At 37.1% G+C, this 14,447-nt stretch overlaps 2 protein-coding genes and 1 long non-coding RNA gene across 3 annotated transcripts; all 3 read left to right on the top strand.

The window, feature by feature from the left end:
• The first annotated feature begins 1,541 nt into the window (after positions 1–1,541).
• On the top strand, positions 1,542–2,877 carry LOC131010124 (uncharacterized). Its single transcript, XR_009096480.1, has 3 exons — positions 1,542–1,834; positions 1,924–2,026; positions 2,791–2,877. It is a non-coding gene; the product is annotated as an uncharacterized LOC131010124 (long non-coding RNA).
• A 1,579-nt stretch (positions 2,878–4,456) lies between these two features.
• LOC131009707 (pyruvate kinase 1, cytosolic-like) lies at positions 4,457–5,590 on the top strand. Its single transcript, XM_057937118.1, has 6 exons — positions 4,457–4,483; positions 4,541–4,702; positions 4,777–4,921; positions 4,999–5,087; positions 5,165–5,260; positions 5,360–5,590. Exons 1-6 carry the CDS (start codon positions 4,457–4,459, stop codon positions 5,426–5,428), a joined length of 588 nt encoding a protein of 195 aa, XP_057793101.1. The 3' UTR covers positions 5,429–5,590.
• Positions 5,591–9,691: 4,101 nt separating this feature from the next.
• On the top strand, positions 9,692–11,608 carry LOC131010123 (sucrose transport protein-like). The gene is made up of 3 exons (XM_057937536.1): positions 9,692–11,036; positions 11,113–11,156; positions 11,228–11,608. Exons 1-3 carry the CDS (start codon positions 9,743–9,745, stop codon positions 11,405–11,407), a joined length of 1,518 nt encoding a protein of 505 aa, XP_057793519.1. The 5' UTR covers positions 9,692–9,742; the 3' UTR covers positions 11,408–11,608.
• Positions 11,609–14,447: the final 2,839 nt, after the last annotated feature.

Genomic DNA, 14,447 nt, shown 5'->3' with positions numbered 1-14,447 from the left:
TCCATATGTCCACGAAATGAGTACCCATTTAAAGGCGGCACGAGTTTTAAGAAAGATATTGAGTGTGGTGTTAGTGGAATGAGGGTATTAATTAAAGGATTGTGTGGGCTACACTTGCTAAAAAAGGAATGGATAGACCGACTAAAAAGGAAATATGGGTACTCATTTTGTGGACAAAGGGAGTATTACAATCAACAAATTATACGAAAGTGAACCCGACATCAAATTTGATGCATTGGTCAATTTACTATCATACACTTTAGGGTGTGTTTGATAGCTGAAATGAGATAAGGGATGATAAATAAAATCTAGATAAATAATATAAATTGGGTGAGATTATTAATATTTTATAGGTGTTTGATAAATAAGATATAAATACTAAGATAACTAATATTATTGTTTGATACAAAATATACAACTATAAATTAAAGAGTAAATTACAATTTTAACCTTATATTTAAATAAATAAATTAAACAAAAGAAAAATAAAAAAATAATTATCCCACATCCCAACCCCAATACCAGCCGCCCCCACCGTCCAAAACAACTTCTTCTTCCATAACATCCCCCCCCACCCCCCCAACCCCAACCCCCCTCTCCCCCACACGGCTGATTGCCTTTCCTCCCCATTAATTCTTCCACCCCCTCCAAAATATTTGTTGCAGTCACAAATCAACAATCAAAGAAAGATCCCTCCACTTCCCCCTGTTGTAGAACCACCGCCAGAATAATTGTTGCAGTCACAGACGGCGGCGATTTTACCTCTCCCTCCCTCCCCCTCGCCGGCGGCGTCCACCCACCCCAACTATTTTTTCAGCCGCTGTTTCCGCCACAATTTTATTCGTCTCCGTCCACCGCCAACAAGCACAATTTTTACTAGCTCTGGAAAGATGGAAGCAAGCTTTACCTTGTTCTTACGTATCAGAGTGAGAGTAGGTCTTCCACTCGAGAATCGATGAATTGAAATCAGAAATAGCATCTTCAAAGAAACTCGATTTTATTTTGGGAAAAGAGGGTTAAATTTGTAAAACAAAAATTAATCAAGGTTACTGTTGGTGAGGAGATTATTGAACTGGGGGTCTACATGTGATCAGAAATCTAAGTGGAACAGTAGTTTTAGTGCGGGCTTTGCATTTGCAGCGGGCTTGGGACATTACTGAATAAGGCTATCACTACTACAAAAGTTTACATACATAACAGTACATAGATAACGGTTTTTTTTCAAAAACCGTTATGTATGAGCGCACTTTTAGGAATAGATAACGGTTTTGCGAAAATCCGTTATCTATGTAGTGTTGTCTAAATGCATAGATAACGGTTTGAACAAATACGTTATGTTTTTGCGTTATCTATTAGTTACATACATAACGGTACTACAAAACCGTTATGCCGACCGTTATCTATGAACATCTTTTTATAACAGTTATTTTAACCGTTATATATGAGCGCCTCAAAACTGTTATGTATTATTTTTTATATTTATTTTAAAATTTAATAATTTAATAATATTATAAAAAATTAAAACCCTAGCCTCCCCCACCAAATTTCCCCAAATCAGACCTGCCTCTTTCTCTCTTCACCATCGTCGTGCCAGCCATCGCCGTCGCGACTCGCCGCCACGACCAGCGCCGCCTGGCACTCGTTGTGCCCCTTATCTCGCCGTCCTCTGTCTGTTTACCTGTAGCAGTAGCTGCGGAGATATCTCTCCATCTCAAACCCGCGTCGCCTGCCACCAGCCATGTCGACTCGCCGCCACGTCTCGCGTCTCTGCCACACCGGCCGTCTGTTCACCGCCCCTTTAACCCTAGGCGCCGCGATTTAATTTGAATCCAAGGTCAGTACATATGACACACACATCTTCGCTTACGCATCTTTTCCCCCTGACTCCGCCATTGTTTCCTCTGAATCGGTTCCCGACCTCAGGGTTAGGGTTCCGCCGAGCAGGATTTTGAAGAAGGCGTCGGACGGCGCGGTCGTTTACGGCAGGTATCTGCCGGAGAACAGCGGGTGGAATTGCTTTAGCAAGGTTTTTGAACATCTCATAATCATTATCTTTGATTGATTATTGCTGGTCTCTGAGCTAAAATAAGTCACGGAATTAACGGTCTCTAATCTAATATTTTTTAATGCAAAAGCTTGATTTATTTGAAAATAGGGGATTATAATGATAAGGTAATTTCGAAATCTGCATTTGATTCATATAGAGATTCTTGGGAATTCTTATTTACAAAGGTAATGTGCAGGAAAAGCCTAGTTCAATTGTTTGTAAGTATTGTTTTTCCTGCTAATGTTAACTACATTTCTTCTCTTATCCTACATATGGTAGTCATTATGTTGCTGAATCTAGAAGTATATACAGTATTAGTTTTGTTAAATAGCGGTCATACCAATATCAATCTGTTAAATTCATCCCTCTTGATCCCAAGCTTGCTAATTCGGATGGAGATGAGAAAGTTAGAGGATTGGAGATTGAAAGGTGTGGCTTTTGCAGGTTTGGTGGACCTTGGAGGAGAGGAAGTGGTCCTTGTATTTTACTCTTTTGTAGAAATAAAAAAAGCCTTTGAGTAGTTACTGAGCTACTTATTGGTTTCAATTATATTGTTCTTCATAGCATAAAGATTTCTTTGATTTGATAAAAACTTTATTTTCTTGGAAGAGCACTCACATCCTTTTATTTTCATGGAGATCACAGATGACCTTTTAATTTGCGGGTAGTGTAGTCAAGTTCCTTAATTCAACTTGCAGCATGTGTTTATATGGTGTTGTATCATGATTTATGAATATTTTCAGGTTTCTCGCTCTCTTGCTGCCAGTGAAGAAGCTCTTACTTGTTGTAGATGCCTCCCAGGTGCTTCTAGATTCTTGAGGTAATGGTCTTTTTCATTAATCTGTTATTTTGGTCTCTTTTAAATTGATATTATTCTGCTTTCTGTTAAGTTAGATTTGAAGTCGGCTTGATGTTACATTCTGAACATCATGTACTGCCAACTCTTGATCATTAACAATATGTTGAGGAAAATATTGGTTAAAAATTCAAAGCCTGCATCAAATTCCAGTTATAGTTTAAGATGAATGAATAGATTTGTATCAATATATATATTAAATTCCAATAGCATTATTAAATGCTAAACATATTATAACAGTTGTTTAACCAACATTATCAATATATATTATAATATGAAATATTTAACCAACAATTAGAAAGGCTCTTCCAGATACATCTTTGGTATGAAATCTTGAATCGTCATACATTTTCTCTTCAATTAGCTTAACTTGTTTATTTCTTGAGGAAAATGTTTTCTTGAGAGAATAATGAACTAATATAATTAGTTGGTGTTGGGAAACACATGGTCAAATTGATCATCTGAAATGACAGCCAAGCATGAAATTGTCCAACACTTTAGATTGAGAGAGATGAAAAAAGTTATAGATGAATTGAGATACAATTATACTTGATCTAAAGATGTGATGCTTTACTGAATTTTCTCTGAATATAAACAGCAAGCAGTTACTGAATGGTTGATATGTGCTCTATAAATACCTTGAACCTTCACATTCCATCTATTTGATACTTAATCACCATTGCTTAGACAGTGATTTGTGACCATTTGAGTTTTCAGAAATATAATATATTAAGTTGTGAAAGGTGATTCAGGGAACTTGTATTTTCTTGACCAGGACCTGCACAACAGTTTCATGGACATTCCACATTTTCTATGAGAAGGTAAAAATTTGAGTATCTGCAATTCATTTTGTGGATATAGTTCTGTAATCTTTTATAATTTTTTTCTACTTTAGGCTTCATTCATTTTCATATAACATTCTCAAGACTTTTCTAGATAATGTATAATTAGTGACCCCTTCCTACTTTAGTTTTTTCCTAGACATGGGTTTTGTTTAAGATGCGGTATCTCCACCGACAAATTTCTTCAAATGTGCTGACAATATCTCCCTTGTTGGTACTTGCTGATTCATGTGTAATCAAAATTCTTGACTATTACACACTCAAACAATGTGAAATATGGAGATGGGGTGATAGATAGACTTGGCTTTGGCTGGCTGAGACTGTCACCTCTGGTTACACCTTAGCCAAAAATGACTAATTAATCTGATAAGCCTTCAGATAGGCCTAGAAAAAAAATGATGATGACTGAGATAGAAGCGTTCAGATAGGCCTAGAAATCTAGATTTGAACGTAACTCAAGATGCATGTCTATTTGCTGACTTCTTGAGTTGTGTGTGGGTTTTATTCCTGTTTGTTGTTTGCTTATGTTTTTCTCAGTTGAGTTACTCAAAAAGAATTAATAGGACATAATAAGGAGGTATTTGTTTTTGACCTTTCAACAACACTCGAATCATTCCTTATTGTGAAGAAAATTGTGTTGGTTTGTTGTAAGAATAGGTGATAAGAACGTGGGAAGTTCGCAACAACATTAACTTCCTTTCACTGTCATACATGAGGCGTGCTGAGGACATCAAACTTGTAAGTATAGGTGGTGTTGAGTTAATGTGGCTCGATTCTTAAAGATGGTGGTTTCAGGCACGCGAGTTTCTTTCTACGTTGGGTGACCTCAACCAGACTCTGATCTTTGCAAAGATCGACAATGTGGAGGGAATGACTCATTTTGATAATCTCCTTGAAAAAGCTGATGGAATTATCCTCTCTCGTGGGAATCTTGGGATCGATCTCCCACCAGAGAAGGTACGTTTCTCAGGATCTTGATACGAAACGCTGTCCAGGATTGCTCTAACATCAACTATTTGTATTGCATTCAGGTGTTTTTGTTCCAGAAGGAAGCTGTTCACAAGTGCAACATGGCAGGGAAGCCGGCAGTGGTGACTCGTGTCGTGGACAGTATGGCTGACAACTTGAGGCCTACTCGTGCAGAGGCAACTGATGTCGCCAATGCTGTTTTAGATGGTATCTTAGCTATAATCTGACTTGCTACATCGATGATTCTGCATTGCTCGTTGTGTTTTAGGATGATTTGTTTGCAGGCAGTGATGCAATCCTGCTAGGAGCAGAAACAGTGAGGGGGTTTTACCCTGTAGAGACTATATCCGTTGTTCGTAAGATTTGTGCTGAGGTTAGTTCATCATGTAAAAACCAACTGTTTTTCAGACACGAGACGAGACAAGATTATTCGATTATATGTGTTTGCAGGCAGAAAAGGTTTACAATCAGAATCTCTACTTCAAGAAGACAGTGAAGTTTGTTGGGGAACCAATGAGTCACCTTGAATCAATTGCCTCATCTGCTGTATGTTGCTCTCATTTCTTTTCCATTTCTATCTATATACATTTCTCTATTTTGTCTCCTATATATATGGAATGATTAAAATTCATAAAATGTTTATAGGTCCGAGCTGCTATCAAGGTCAAGGCATCAGTCATCATCTGTTTCACTTCTTCCAGGAAGAGCTGCTAGGTCTCTATCATCTTATAGATTTTTGTTTTAGCTATAAGGTAGTTGGTATTTTCAATTTTGAATCGGAATATGCAATGATGATGTATACTTGATATTTGGTTCATTTGTATAATAATGTATGAATTTTTTGGATGATATATAATATTGTTGTCGTTGATTTTATCATTTTGTCGTTTTATAAAAATTGCAAAATTTAAAAATATACTACAATTATATAAAGTGCAAAAAACTGTTATAAAAGGTGCAAAAAATCGTTATGTATTCTAATTAAAGATAACGGTTAAAATCGTTATAAAAACTGCAAAAATCGTTATAAAAAGTGCAAAAAATCGTTATAAAAAGTGCAAAAAACCGTTATGTATTCTATCAAAGATAACGGTTAAAACCGTTATAAAAAGTGCAAAAAACTGTTAACTATGATAAAAAAAAATAATAATAATAATACATAACGGTAAAATCTTAATACATAACGGTGAAAAACCGTTATGTATTCTATCAAAGATAACGGTTAAAACCGTTATAAAAAGTGCAAAAAACTGTTAATTATGATAAAATAATAATAATAATAATAATACATAACGGTAAAATCTTAATACATAACGGTGAAAAACCGTTATGTATTCTATCAAAGATAACGGTTAAAACCGTTATAAAAAGTGCAAAAAACTGTTAACTATGATAAAAAAAAAATTAAAAAAAAAATTAATACATAACGGAAAAATATTAATACATAACGGTGAAAAACCGTTATGTATGACCTTTATAGATAACGGATGCGTACTGTTATGTATGACGCATCGTACCGTTATCTATGCTACTATACATAACGGTTTTGAAACCGTTGTGTATGACGTATAGAATAGATAACACCACTATACACAACGGTTTTTTTGCTCATAGATAACGGATTTTATCCGTTATCTATGAGCGTTTTTCTAGTAGTGTCAAACATGGAGAAATAATGAGATTGATAATTTATCTCAACTAATAAAGCCTATCAAACACACCCTTAATCTGAAAATTACCATTTCAATTTTCTTTACTGAAGTTTTAACGAGGTCCAGCCCCGAGTCTGTGTTCTTTGGTTTCAGGGGTCTTTTCTTCGCTTTTCTTTTTATTAATAAATTGCATTTTAATTAACTTTTATCTGAAAATTATAAAAAATAAAGAAGCATAGAAATGGGTTGACCCTGCAAGATTCGCGTGGAATTGGTCATTCTCTTTTACATAATTGATGGTCTAAATTAGGTACTATAAACTCCCTCCGTCCCAATAGTAATGTCTCACTTTCCATTTTTGGCAATATATTCTCTCTCGATACCTAATATTTAAATAATTTCCACCAACCCACTTTATCTACTTTTTACACACTCATTAATCTCCGTACACCAAAGTAATGAGACACTACTAATGGGACAGAGGGAGTACTGTTTAAGGACACAATACTTTCGAAATCTAACTCTATATATGAAGAAAAACATCTATAAATTAATTTAGAGAGATATAAATATATTGATAAATTAATAATTTATAAATTTATAGTGTGTTTTCTTAATTTCATAAATTATAATTTTAGATAAAGTCATATAATTTGTAAAAACAAATGGTAGATAATTAATACTCCATCCGTCCCATTATAAGTGAGACCCTTTTTTTGGGCACGAGAATTAAAAAGGTGTATTTTATGTGTAGGTGTGAAGAAGTGAAAATGTGTTTAAAAGGTAAAACTTTTACTTAAAATGAAAGAGTCCCACTTATGATGGGACACCCAAAATAGAAAGAGCTAGTCTCACTTATAGTGGGACGGAGGGAATACTTTAATATGTATTAAAATAAATGATAGATAATACTTAATGTATTTAGATTAAATAGATTCATGCATGTTTAATTAAATAAATTCATGTCTATATATATGACTGTCAATTTATTGTAACTCATTAAACATGCATTTTCATGTTTCTACCAATTGATCGTATTTAATTAAACACTTTTATGCATCAATATATTCAATGTGACTAATTAAATATGTTAGAGAAATCAATCGAAACCATAAATCAAGAAGAATAAAAAACAACACAAACAACGGTTTACGTGGTTCGGCCAAAGACCTATGTCCACAGAGGGTCAAGAGAAGTTTTATTGCTGTCGCCGGAGAAATCACTGCAGCTAAACCACTACAATGTGTTTACAAGAAACTCAACTCACACACTGCAATACGCTCACACTTTTTCTCTCTCAATCTTTCTTGGTGAAGAAGAAGACTAACTAACTCAACTAACTCAGCAAATAAACGGCTTATTAGATGCCAATACAGAACGACACCGTTCAACCATAAAACGTGCTTCACTTAATAAAAGCGTTGCACGCCTTATCCAAAGTATTTGCAGACCAGTCCTTCAATTATGGTAATAAACCATAATCACCTCCTCTAGCTTCGAAAGGCACTATCTTTACAAAATATATATTCATGTATCAACTAATACATTATACTCCCTTCGTCCTTATAAAAAGTAACCATTTGTGAATGACACGGATTTTAATAAAGTAGTTGAATGTGTTGTGAGTGAAGTAAGAGTCCTAATTTATTGTGAGCGGAAAAGTTACCAAAAATAAATTGGATACATTTTATGAGGACGGACGAAAATGACAAATTTGATGCTTTTTATGAGGACGGAGGGCCCAACTAATTAGATATATTCATGTATGATATATAATTGAATTACTATATATATATATATATATATATATATATATATATATAGATATCTATATATAGATAAAAATCAAAGTTAGACTATAAAATAGGAACCATTTTCAGCTCTTGGATCATCAAGATCTACGGTTAATTCATCACCTTGTTGGAATAATTTATGGTCCTGAGTTCGAATCCCATAGGTAGCAAAAAATTTAATTTTCATAATTCATACATTTACACAGCGGATTCATGGGTGTTCTACATATAATTCATACATTTTAATTAGTTTATAGTTTATAGTCTAAGAGGAGTTTTCTGAATAGCCCTCCCCTATATATATATATATATATATATATATCCCCTCCCAAAAAAGAAATTAGGACAAGATCAATGGGACGGAGGGAGTTAATACTTATTTTCAAAGACAAAATATACCTATATTTTGTAGAATATATAAATTTTTACTCATTATGACTATTTTTCCCTTGTATCAATTCGAATTTAGATCATACTTTAATATTTTAACTTTTGATTTAATAATTATAATGTACAAAAAAGTCGGAAAAAAAATAGTTCTGCCACCGACCATCATGCCACCATTGTTCTTCTCGCAAATCCAATATTGCCACCGACGATCATAATTCAAAAATCAACTATCATCAATCCACCACCACCACCACTCCCACTCCATATATAAATCTACCACCACCATACATACTCGACTCGAATGCTCAATGCTCGATCAAGCATTCGAGCATCAAGAATCAAGAATCAAAAACCAAGACTATCAACCATTAATTTAATTTGAACTATTTGCTCGATACTAAAGTGTCGAGCACCGAGTATCCAACGCATATCCCAAATTCAAGAGAAAGAGAGATAGGTGCAGCGACGCAGCACAACGATGCAAGCAGTGAGGCGGAGATTGAAATGTGGCAGAGTGAGGCGATACACATGGCACGACAAAGCGAGAGGCGCGGCTAGAAACAACAATAAAGTGTGTTAATTTGTTTTATTCTTTTCCCATTAGTTTTAAACATATTTTGAGTAAAGTGTCTAAATATCAAGTTCTTCAAAAAGTGTGCGTTATTTTTTATGTTTTAGTTTCCATGAGTGCATATATATATATATATATATATATATATATATATATTTTGAGATAGTATATATTTTATCTTTTAATGTTAAAAGTGGGTATAAATTATCATTAGCCCCAATAAAAGTATATTTTAACGAATAAATTCTTTTTTCTTAATTATACGAATAAATTAGTAATTAGTAATCAAATGAAAGAAAGAAACGGACAAGTGTAACTGTCTTTGTCTACTTTCACTCGTTAGTTTGAGCCTAACCACGATCTTGTTTTCGTACCGTAGAAAGATTAGGAAATTGAAAAAATATTGACCTTCCATTTTAGTTTTGCCTCTTCTATCCTTTTCCCGTATCGTTAACAATTATAAAAGCCCCCATTCTGTTTCACTTTCCCACTTCACTACTTGTTCTCTCCTACAATCCAATCCATTGCACACGTGTGATATGCATATATAGCACTAATAAAATATATACTAGTCGATAGAGGAAGAGAGATCGCATCTGGTGAGAGAGAGTGAGATAGCAGAATGACGGTTGAAGATGAAAACGTGGGTCCATCTTCTCTAGAGATACAGCAATCGGGGCAGGCGAAGGCGCCGATGAAAGTAGTAATTGTGGTGGCGGCGATAGCGGCGGGAGTGCAATTCGGGTGGGCCCTACAGCTGTCCCTGCTAACCCCATACGTGCAGTTGCTGGGAGTTCCCCACACGTGGGCTGCCTTCGTGTGGCTGTGCGGCCCCATCTCCGGTTTGCTGGTGCAGCCCATCGCCGGCTACTACAGCGACAACTGCACCTCCCGCTTTGGGCGCCGCCGCCCCTTCATCGCTGGCGGAGCGATCCTCGTTGCGATAGCCGTCTTCCTCATCGGTTTCGCCGCCGACATCGGTGTCGCCAGCGGCGATCCTACCGGCAAGGCTCCGAAGCCAAGGGCCACCGCCGTGTTCGTGGTCGGGTTCTGGATCCTCGATGTTGCGAATAACACGTTGCAGGGGCCATGTAGGGCTTTGCTGGCGGATTTATCAGGCGGAGAAGCTCGGAGAATGAGCACATCAAACGCGCTCTTCTCCTTCTTCATGGCGGTGGGGAACGTCCTCGGGTACGCGGCCGGCTCCTACACTCACCTCTACAAAATCTTGCCCTTCTCGAAAACGGAGGCGTGCGACGTCTACTGTGCGAATCTGAAGGTGTGCTTCATGATCGCCATCGCCATCCTGCTAATCATCACCATCCTGGCCCTGGTGTTTGTCCGCGAGACCCCTCAGGAGGCGGCGGAGCCAGATCCGGCGAAGAAGGGCCAGATCCCGGTGTTCGGGGAATTATTCGGTGCACTCAAGGAGCTCCCTAGGCCGATGTGGATCGTGATGCTGGTCACGGCATTCAACTGGGTGGCGTGGTTCCCATTCCTTCTCTTCGACACGGACTGGATGGGGAGGGAGGTCTACGGCGGTAAAGTCGGCGAGGGCACTCTCTACGACCAGGGCGTGCGCGCCGGCGCCTTGGGCCTCATGATCAACTCTGTCGTTTTGGGCTTCGCCTCGCTCGGTGTGCAGTTCTTGGCTAAGGGCTACGTCGGGGTCAAGAAGATCTGGGGCGGCGCCAATTTCATCCTTGCCATCGGCATGGCCTTGACCGTCATCGTCACCAAGGCCGCACAAAACTCGCGCCACTATGGCCCCGACGGCGCTCTCCAGCCCCCCGAATCCGGCGTCAAGATTGGAGCTTTGGCCGTCTTTGCATTCCTCGGCATTCCTCTCTCCGTCACCTTCAGCATTCCATTTGCTATGGCCTCCATTTTTTCCAGCGACTCCGGTTCAGGACAAGGCAAATATCCCATATCTATATATTCTCTAATTAATAATCTACATATATATAATCGGATCATATTCATTTACTGCAGGCCTATCACTTGGACTTCTAAACCTTGCAATAGTTGTTCCACAGGTACATATATAATTAATTAAGGCCTCTACATTTTTTTATACGTTAATAACTTATTAATTTGGTGCATGCAGATGTTTGTTTCCGTCTTAAGTGGCCCCTGGGACGCCCTCTTCGGCGGCGGAAACCTACCCGCCTTCGTTGTTGGGGCCGTCTCAGCCGCCGTCAGTGGTGTTTTGGCCCTCACCATGCTCCCGTCGCCGCCTGCCGACGCCATGGAAAATCAGGGTTTGACTGCCGGAGGGCCTCACTAGCTACCAACTCATTATCCATCTTCAAATTCATTTGTTTTAGTCCCCTTCAATTAATTTGGTCGTTTAATTTTCAATTTTTGGGCGTCTAATTATTGCTCTCTCTAGCTAGCTCGCTCTTAATTATATCTTCAACTTTGACCGAATTAATTAATTTGTACACGCTATGCGTGAGCTGTGACTATATTTTTTTATATCAATAATGAACATGATGATCGTCTGTGATGCCTAAACCTTTATGTAATGACTCATCCCTAAAGAAATGACCGTGATTTTGAACCCAACATTTTTTTTTCCTTCTTAATATATGTTCCTGAATGTAGATTTCAATGTTGATCTATAGCTATATCAACAACATTGAATAGTTTTTTTTAGGGTTAATTACGCCAAAACTTATGAACTATACCCCAATTGTCAACTTTTCCATGAACTTTTTTTTTATTAGCAATTACTTCCTATCGCTTGACTGACTTGAGCGTTGGAGGCCCTTTCATCAACATCCCCACTGGTGTTCCTAGAAAAGTTATCGCGTTTGTTGTTTTAGGTTTCTAGTGCCCTCCAATTCGGACGTCCCCAACATCCTACACCATAATTATTGGATCCATCCCCAACAAAATATATCCACTAAAATAACACTACTTTCGTTCACAAAGAGTATACAACGTGAGTTCGACACGAGTTTTATAAAATAACGGTGGATGTGTGTTTAGTAGATAAAGGGTCCCACTACATAAAAAATAGTGGCTAATTTTTAGGTAAATAAAGTATGCTTATAAGGGTTTCGTCGCCTCCTGCCGGCGCCTTGAAAAACCAGGGTTTGAGTGCCGGAGGGCCTCACTAGCTATAAACTCATTATTCTCCTTCAAATTTGTTTAGTCATCTTCAATTAATTTGAACGTTTTCAATTTCTGGGCGTCTAATTGCCGCCCTTTCTACTCAGCTCTTATAAATTTATATCTTCAACTTTGACCGGATTTATTTGTACACGCTATGCGTGAGTTGTGACTATATTTTTTTTATATCAATAATGAACATGATGATCGTCTGTGATGCCTAAATCTTTATGGAATAGAAAATGACATAGATTTGAGCCCAACATTTTCTTCTTCTTTTTCCTTCTTAATATATATTCATGAATGTAGATTTCCATGTCGAGTGGACTTTGAAAATGGTCACTTTGAAACTATGAAAAATAAATAAAATTAGCCACATTTATCATTTTACCCTCTACAACCAACACTAGGACTAAGAATTCAATTTTTAAAGCCTGAATTCACAACTAGAAATAGTCTTGGTTGTGAATTCGAATTTTAAAGCTTGAATTCACGACTAGCACTATTTCTAGTTGTAACTTTAAAACTTGAATTCATAACCATGCATTGACTATTCAATTGTGTTAGGTCCCTTGGGGGTCTCGAATAGGTGTATGGGGGGGGAATACACCTATAGGCTAATTTTCAAACGAAAATAAATTGACACAACCTTTTTCAGTTAAAAGAGTTTAGCAAGACTTAGGTTGACGACTGATACTGAATACTCTTCAGTAAGGAGTTAATATACAAGAATATATACCCACTTTTATATAGGAAAAATAAATTTTACCCACTCAAATAAAAACTTTAAAAAATATCCACTTTTTATGTTAAATGACTAAATTATCCCTCTATATAAATGGGCAAACCCTAGTCTCCTCTCATTCTCTCCTCTCTCTACATGCTCTCTCTTTCTCTGGCTCTCTCTCTTCCAAGCGGCGCTGCCGCATGCTCCTACGGCCACCGCCAACTCTATCGCCCATGACGAGGCCAGCAGTAGCGCCACCGACCCCGGCGGCGGCGCATCCGCCGTCTCCGCTTCTCCGATCTCGGCCGATGTCGATTTTTCTTTCTCTCTCCATCACCGCTGCTCATTCCGACGGAGCTGGAGATGTACTCGCCGTCGCTCCTCCCTGCACCGCTTTCGCCTGGTTCCGCCTCGATGAGCATGATTTCACTTCTCCAATTCCAATTTTAGAACATGATTTCTCAGGATTGTGGCGATGAATGGCCGGATTCCTTGGAGTGGTGGCCGATGGAGAAGTGCGCCCTTATGGCGCCGTCGACAAATCTGAAATCTCAAATGTTTATTGACCTTGATTGATGAGCGTGGAAAAAGGCACATGTTCAGGTATCCGAAAAAGGCACTATCAGATCCATCGACCTCAAGAAGGTCACTTTCACCATTGAAGAGATCAACATTTTGTTGCAATTGGAAAAATATTGTGTGGTTTGGTTTGAATTTCGGTGTTTTTTTTTTCATTGTAGTACTTGATTTTAATTGCTAATATCCACCATGATTACTTCATCTGCAGATTGAAAATTGTGTAATATTAATAAAAACAATACAAGTAATGAAGAAATTGATGAAATCACGCAATTTTGTACAAATGTTCTTGAATTCACATCTAAATCTATTAATTCACAACTTGATGTTCTTGAATTCATAATTAACTCGATGAATTCACAACTAAATTATGAATTCACAATTGAATTACCAGCATTGGTTGTGAATTCACAACCAATAAAACTTGAAATTACAACCACACTATTTCTAGTTGTGAATTCACGCGAATACACAACTAATACTATTTATAGTTGTGAATTCACAACTACCACTATTTTTAGTTATGAATTCAAACTTAAAAACTTGAATTCGCAACCAATACTAGCTATTTAGTTGTGAATTCGAGTTTCAAAGCTTGAATTCACAACCAAAATTAATGAATGACAGTTGTGAATTCGCTGGTTGTGAATTCGTGGGTATTTTTTAAATTTTTATATGGAAGGGTAAAATGGTAAGTGTGGGTATTTTTTTTTAATGTTTTATCTTAGTGGGTATTTTTTAAATTTACTATTCCAAAGTGGCTATTTTCAAAATCCACTTTTTTAATTTATGTATGTTAAATTTTATATTCATATTTAACTTCAATAAAATTATTATAATTACACTAATAAATTTATTTTACATAATAAAATATAATTAAAAAGATTAATTTAGTTATGTTAAA

Source organism: Salvia miltiorrhiza, chromosome 2 (genome assembly GCF_028751815.1).
Source record: "Salvia miltiorrhiza cultivar Shanhuang (shh) chromosome 2, IMPLAD_Smil_shh, whole genome shotgun sequence".
NCBI classification, from domain to species: domain Eukaryota; kingdom Viridiplantae; phylum Streptophyta; class Magnoliopsida; order Lamiales; family Lamiaceae; genus Salvia; species Salvia miltiorrhiza.
Note: the sequence above shows the minus strand (reverse complement) of the source record. Positions and strands in the feature narration are given on the sequence as shown.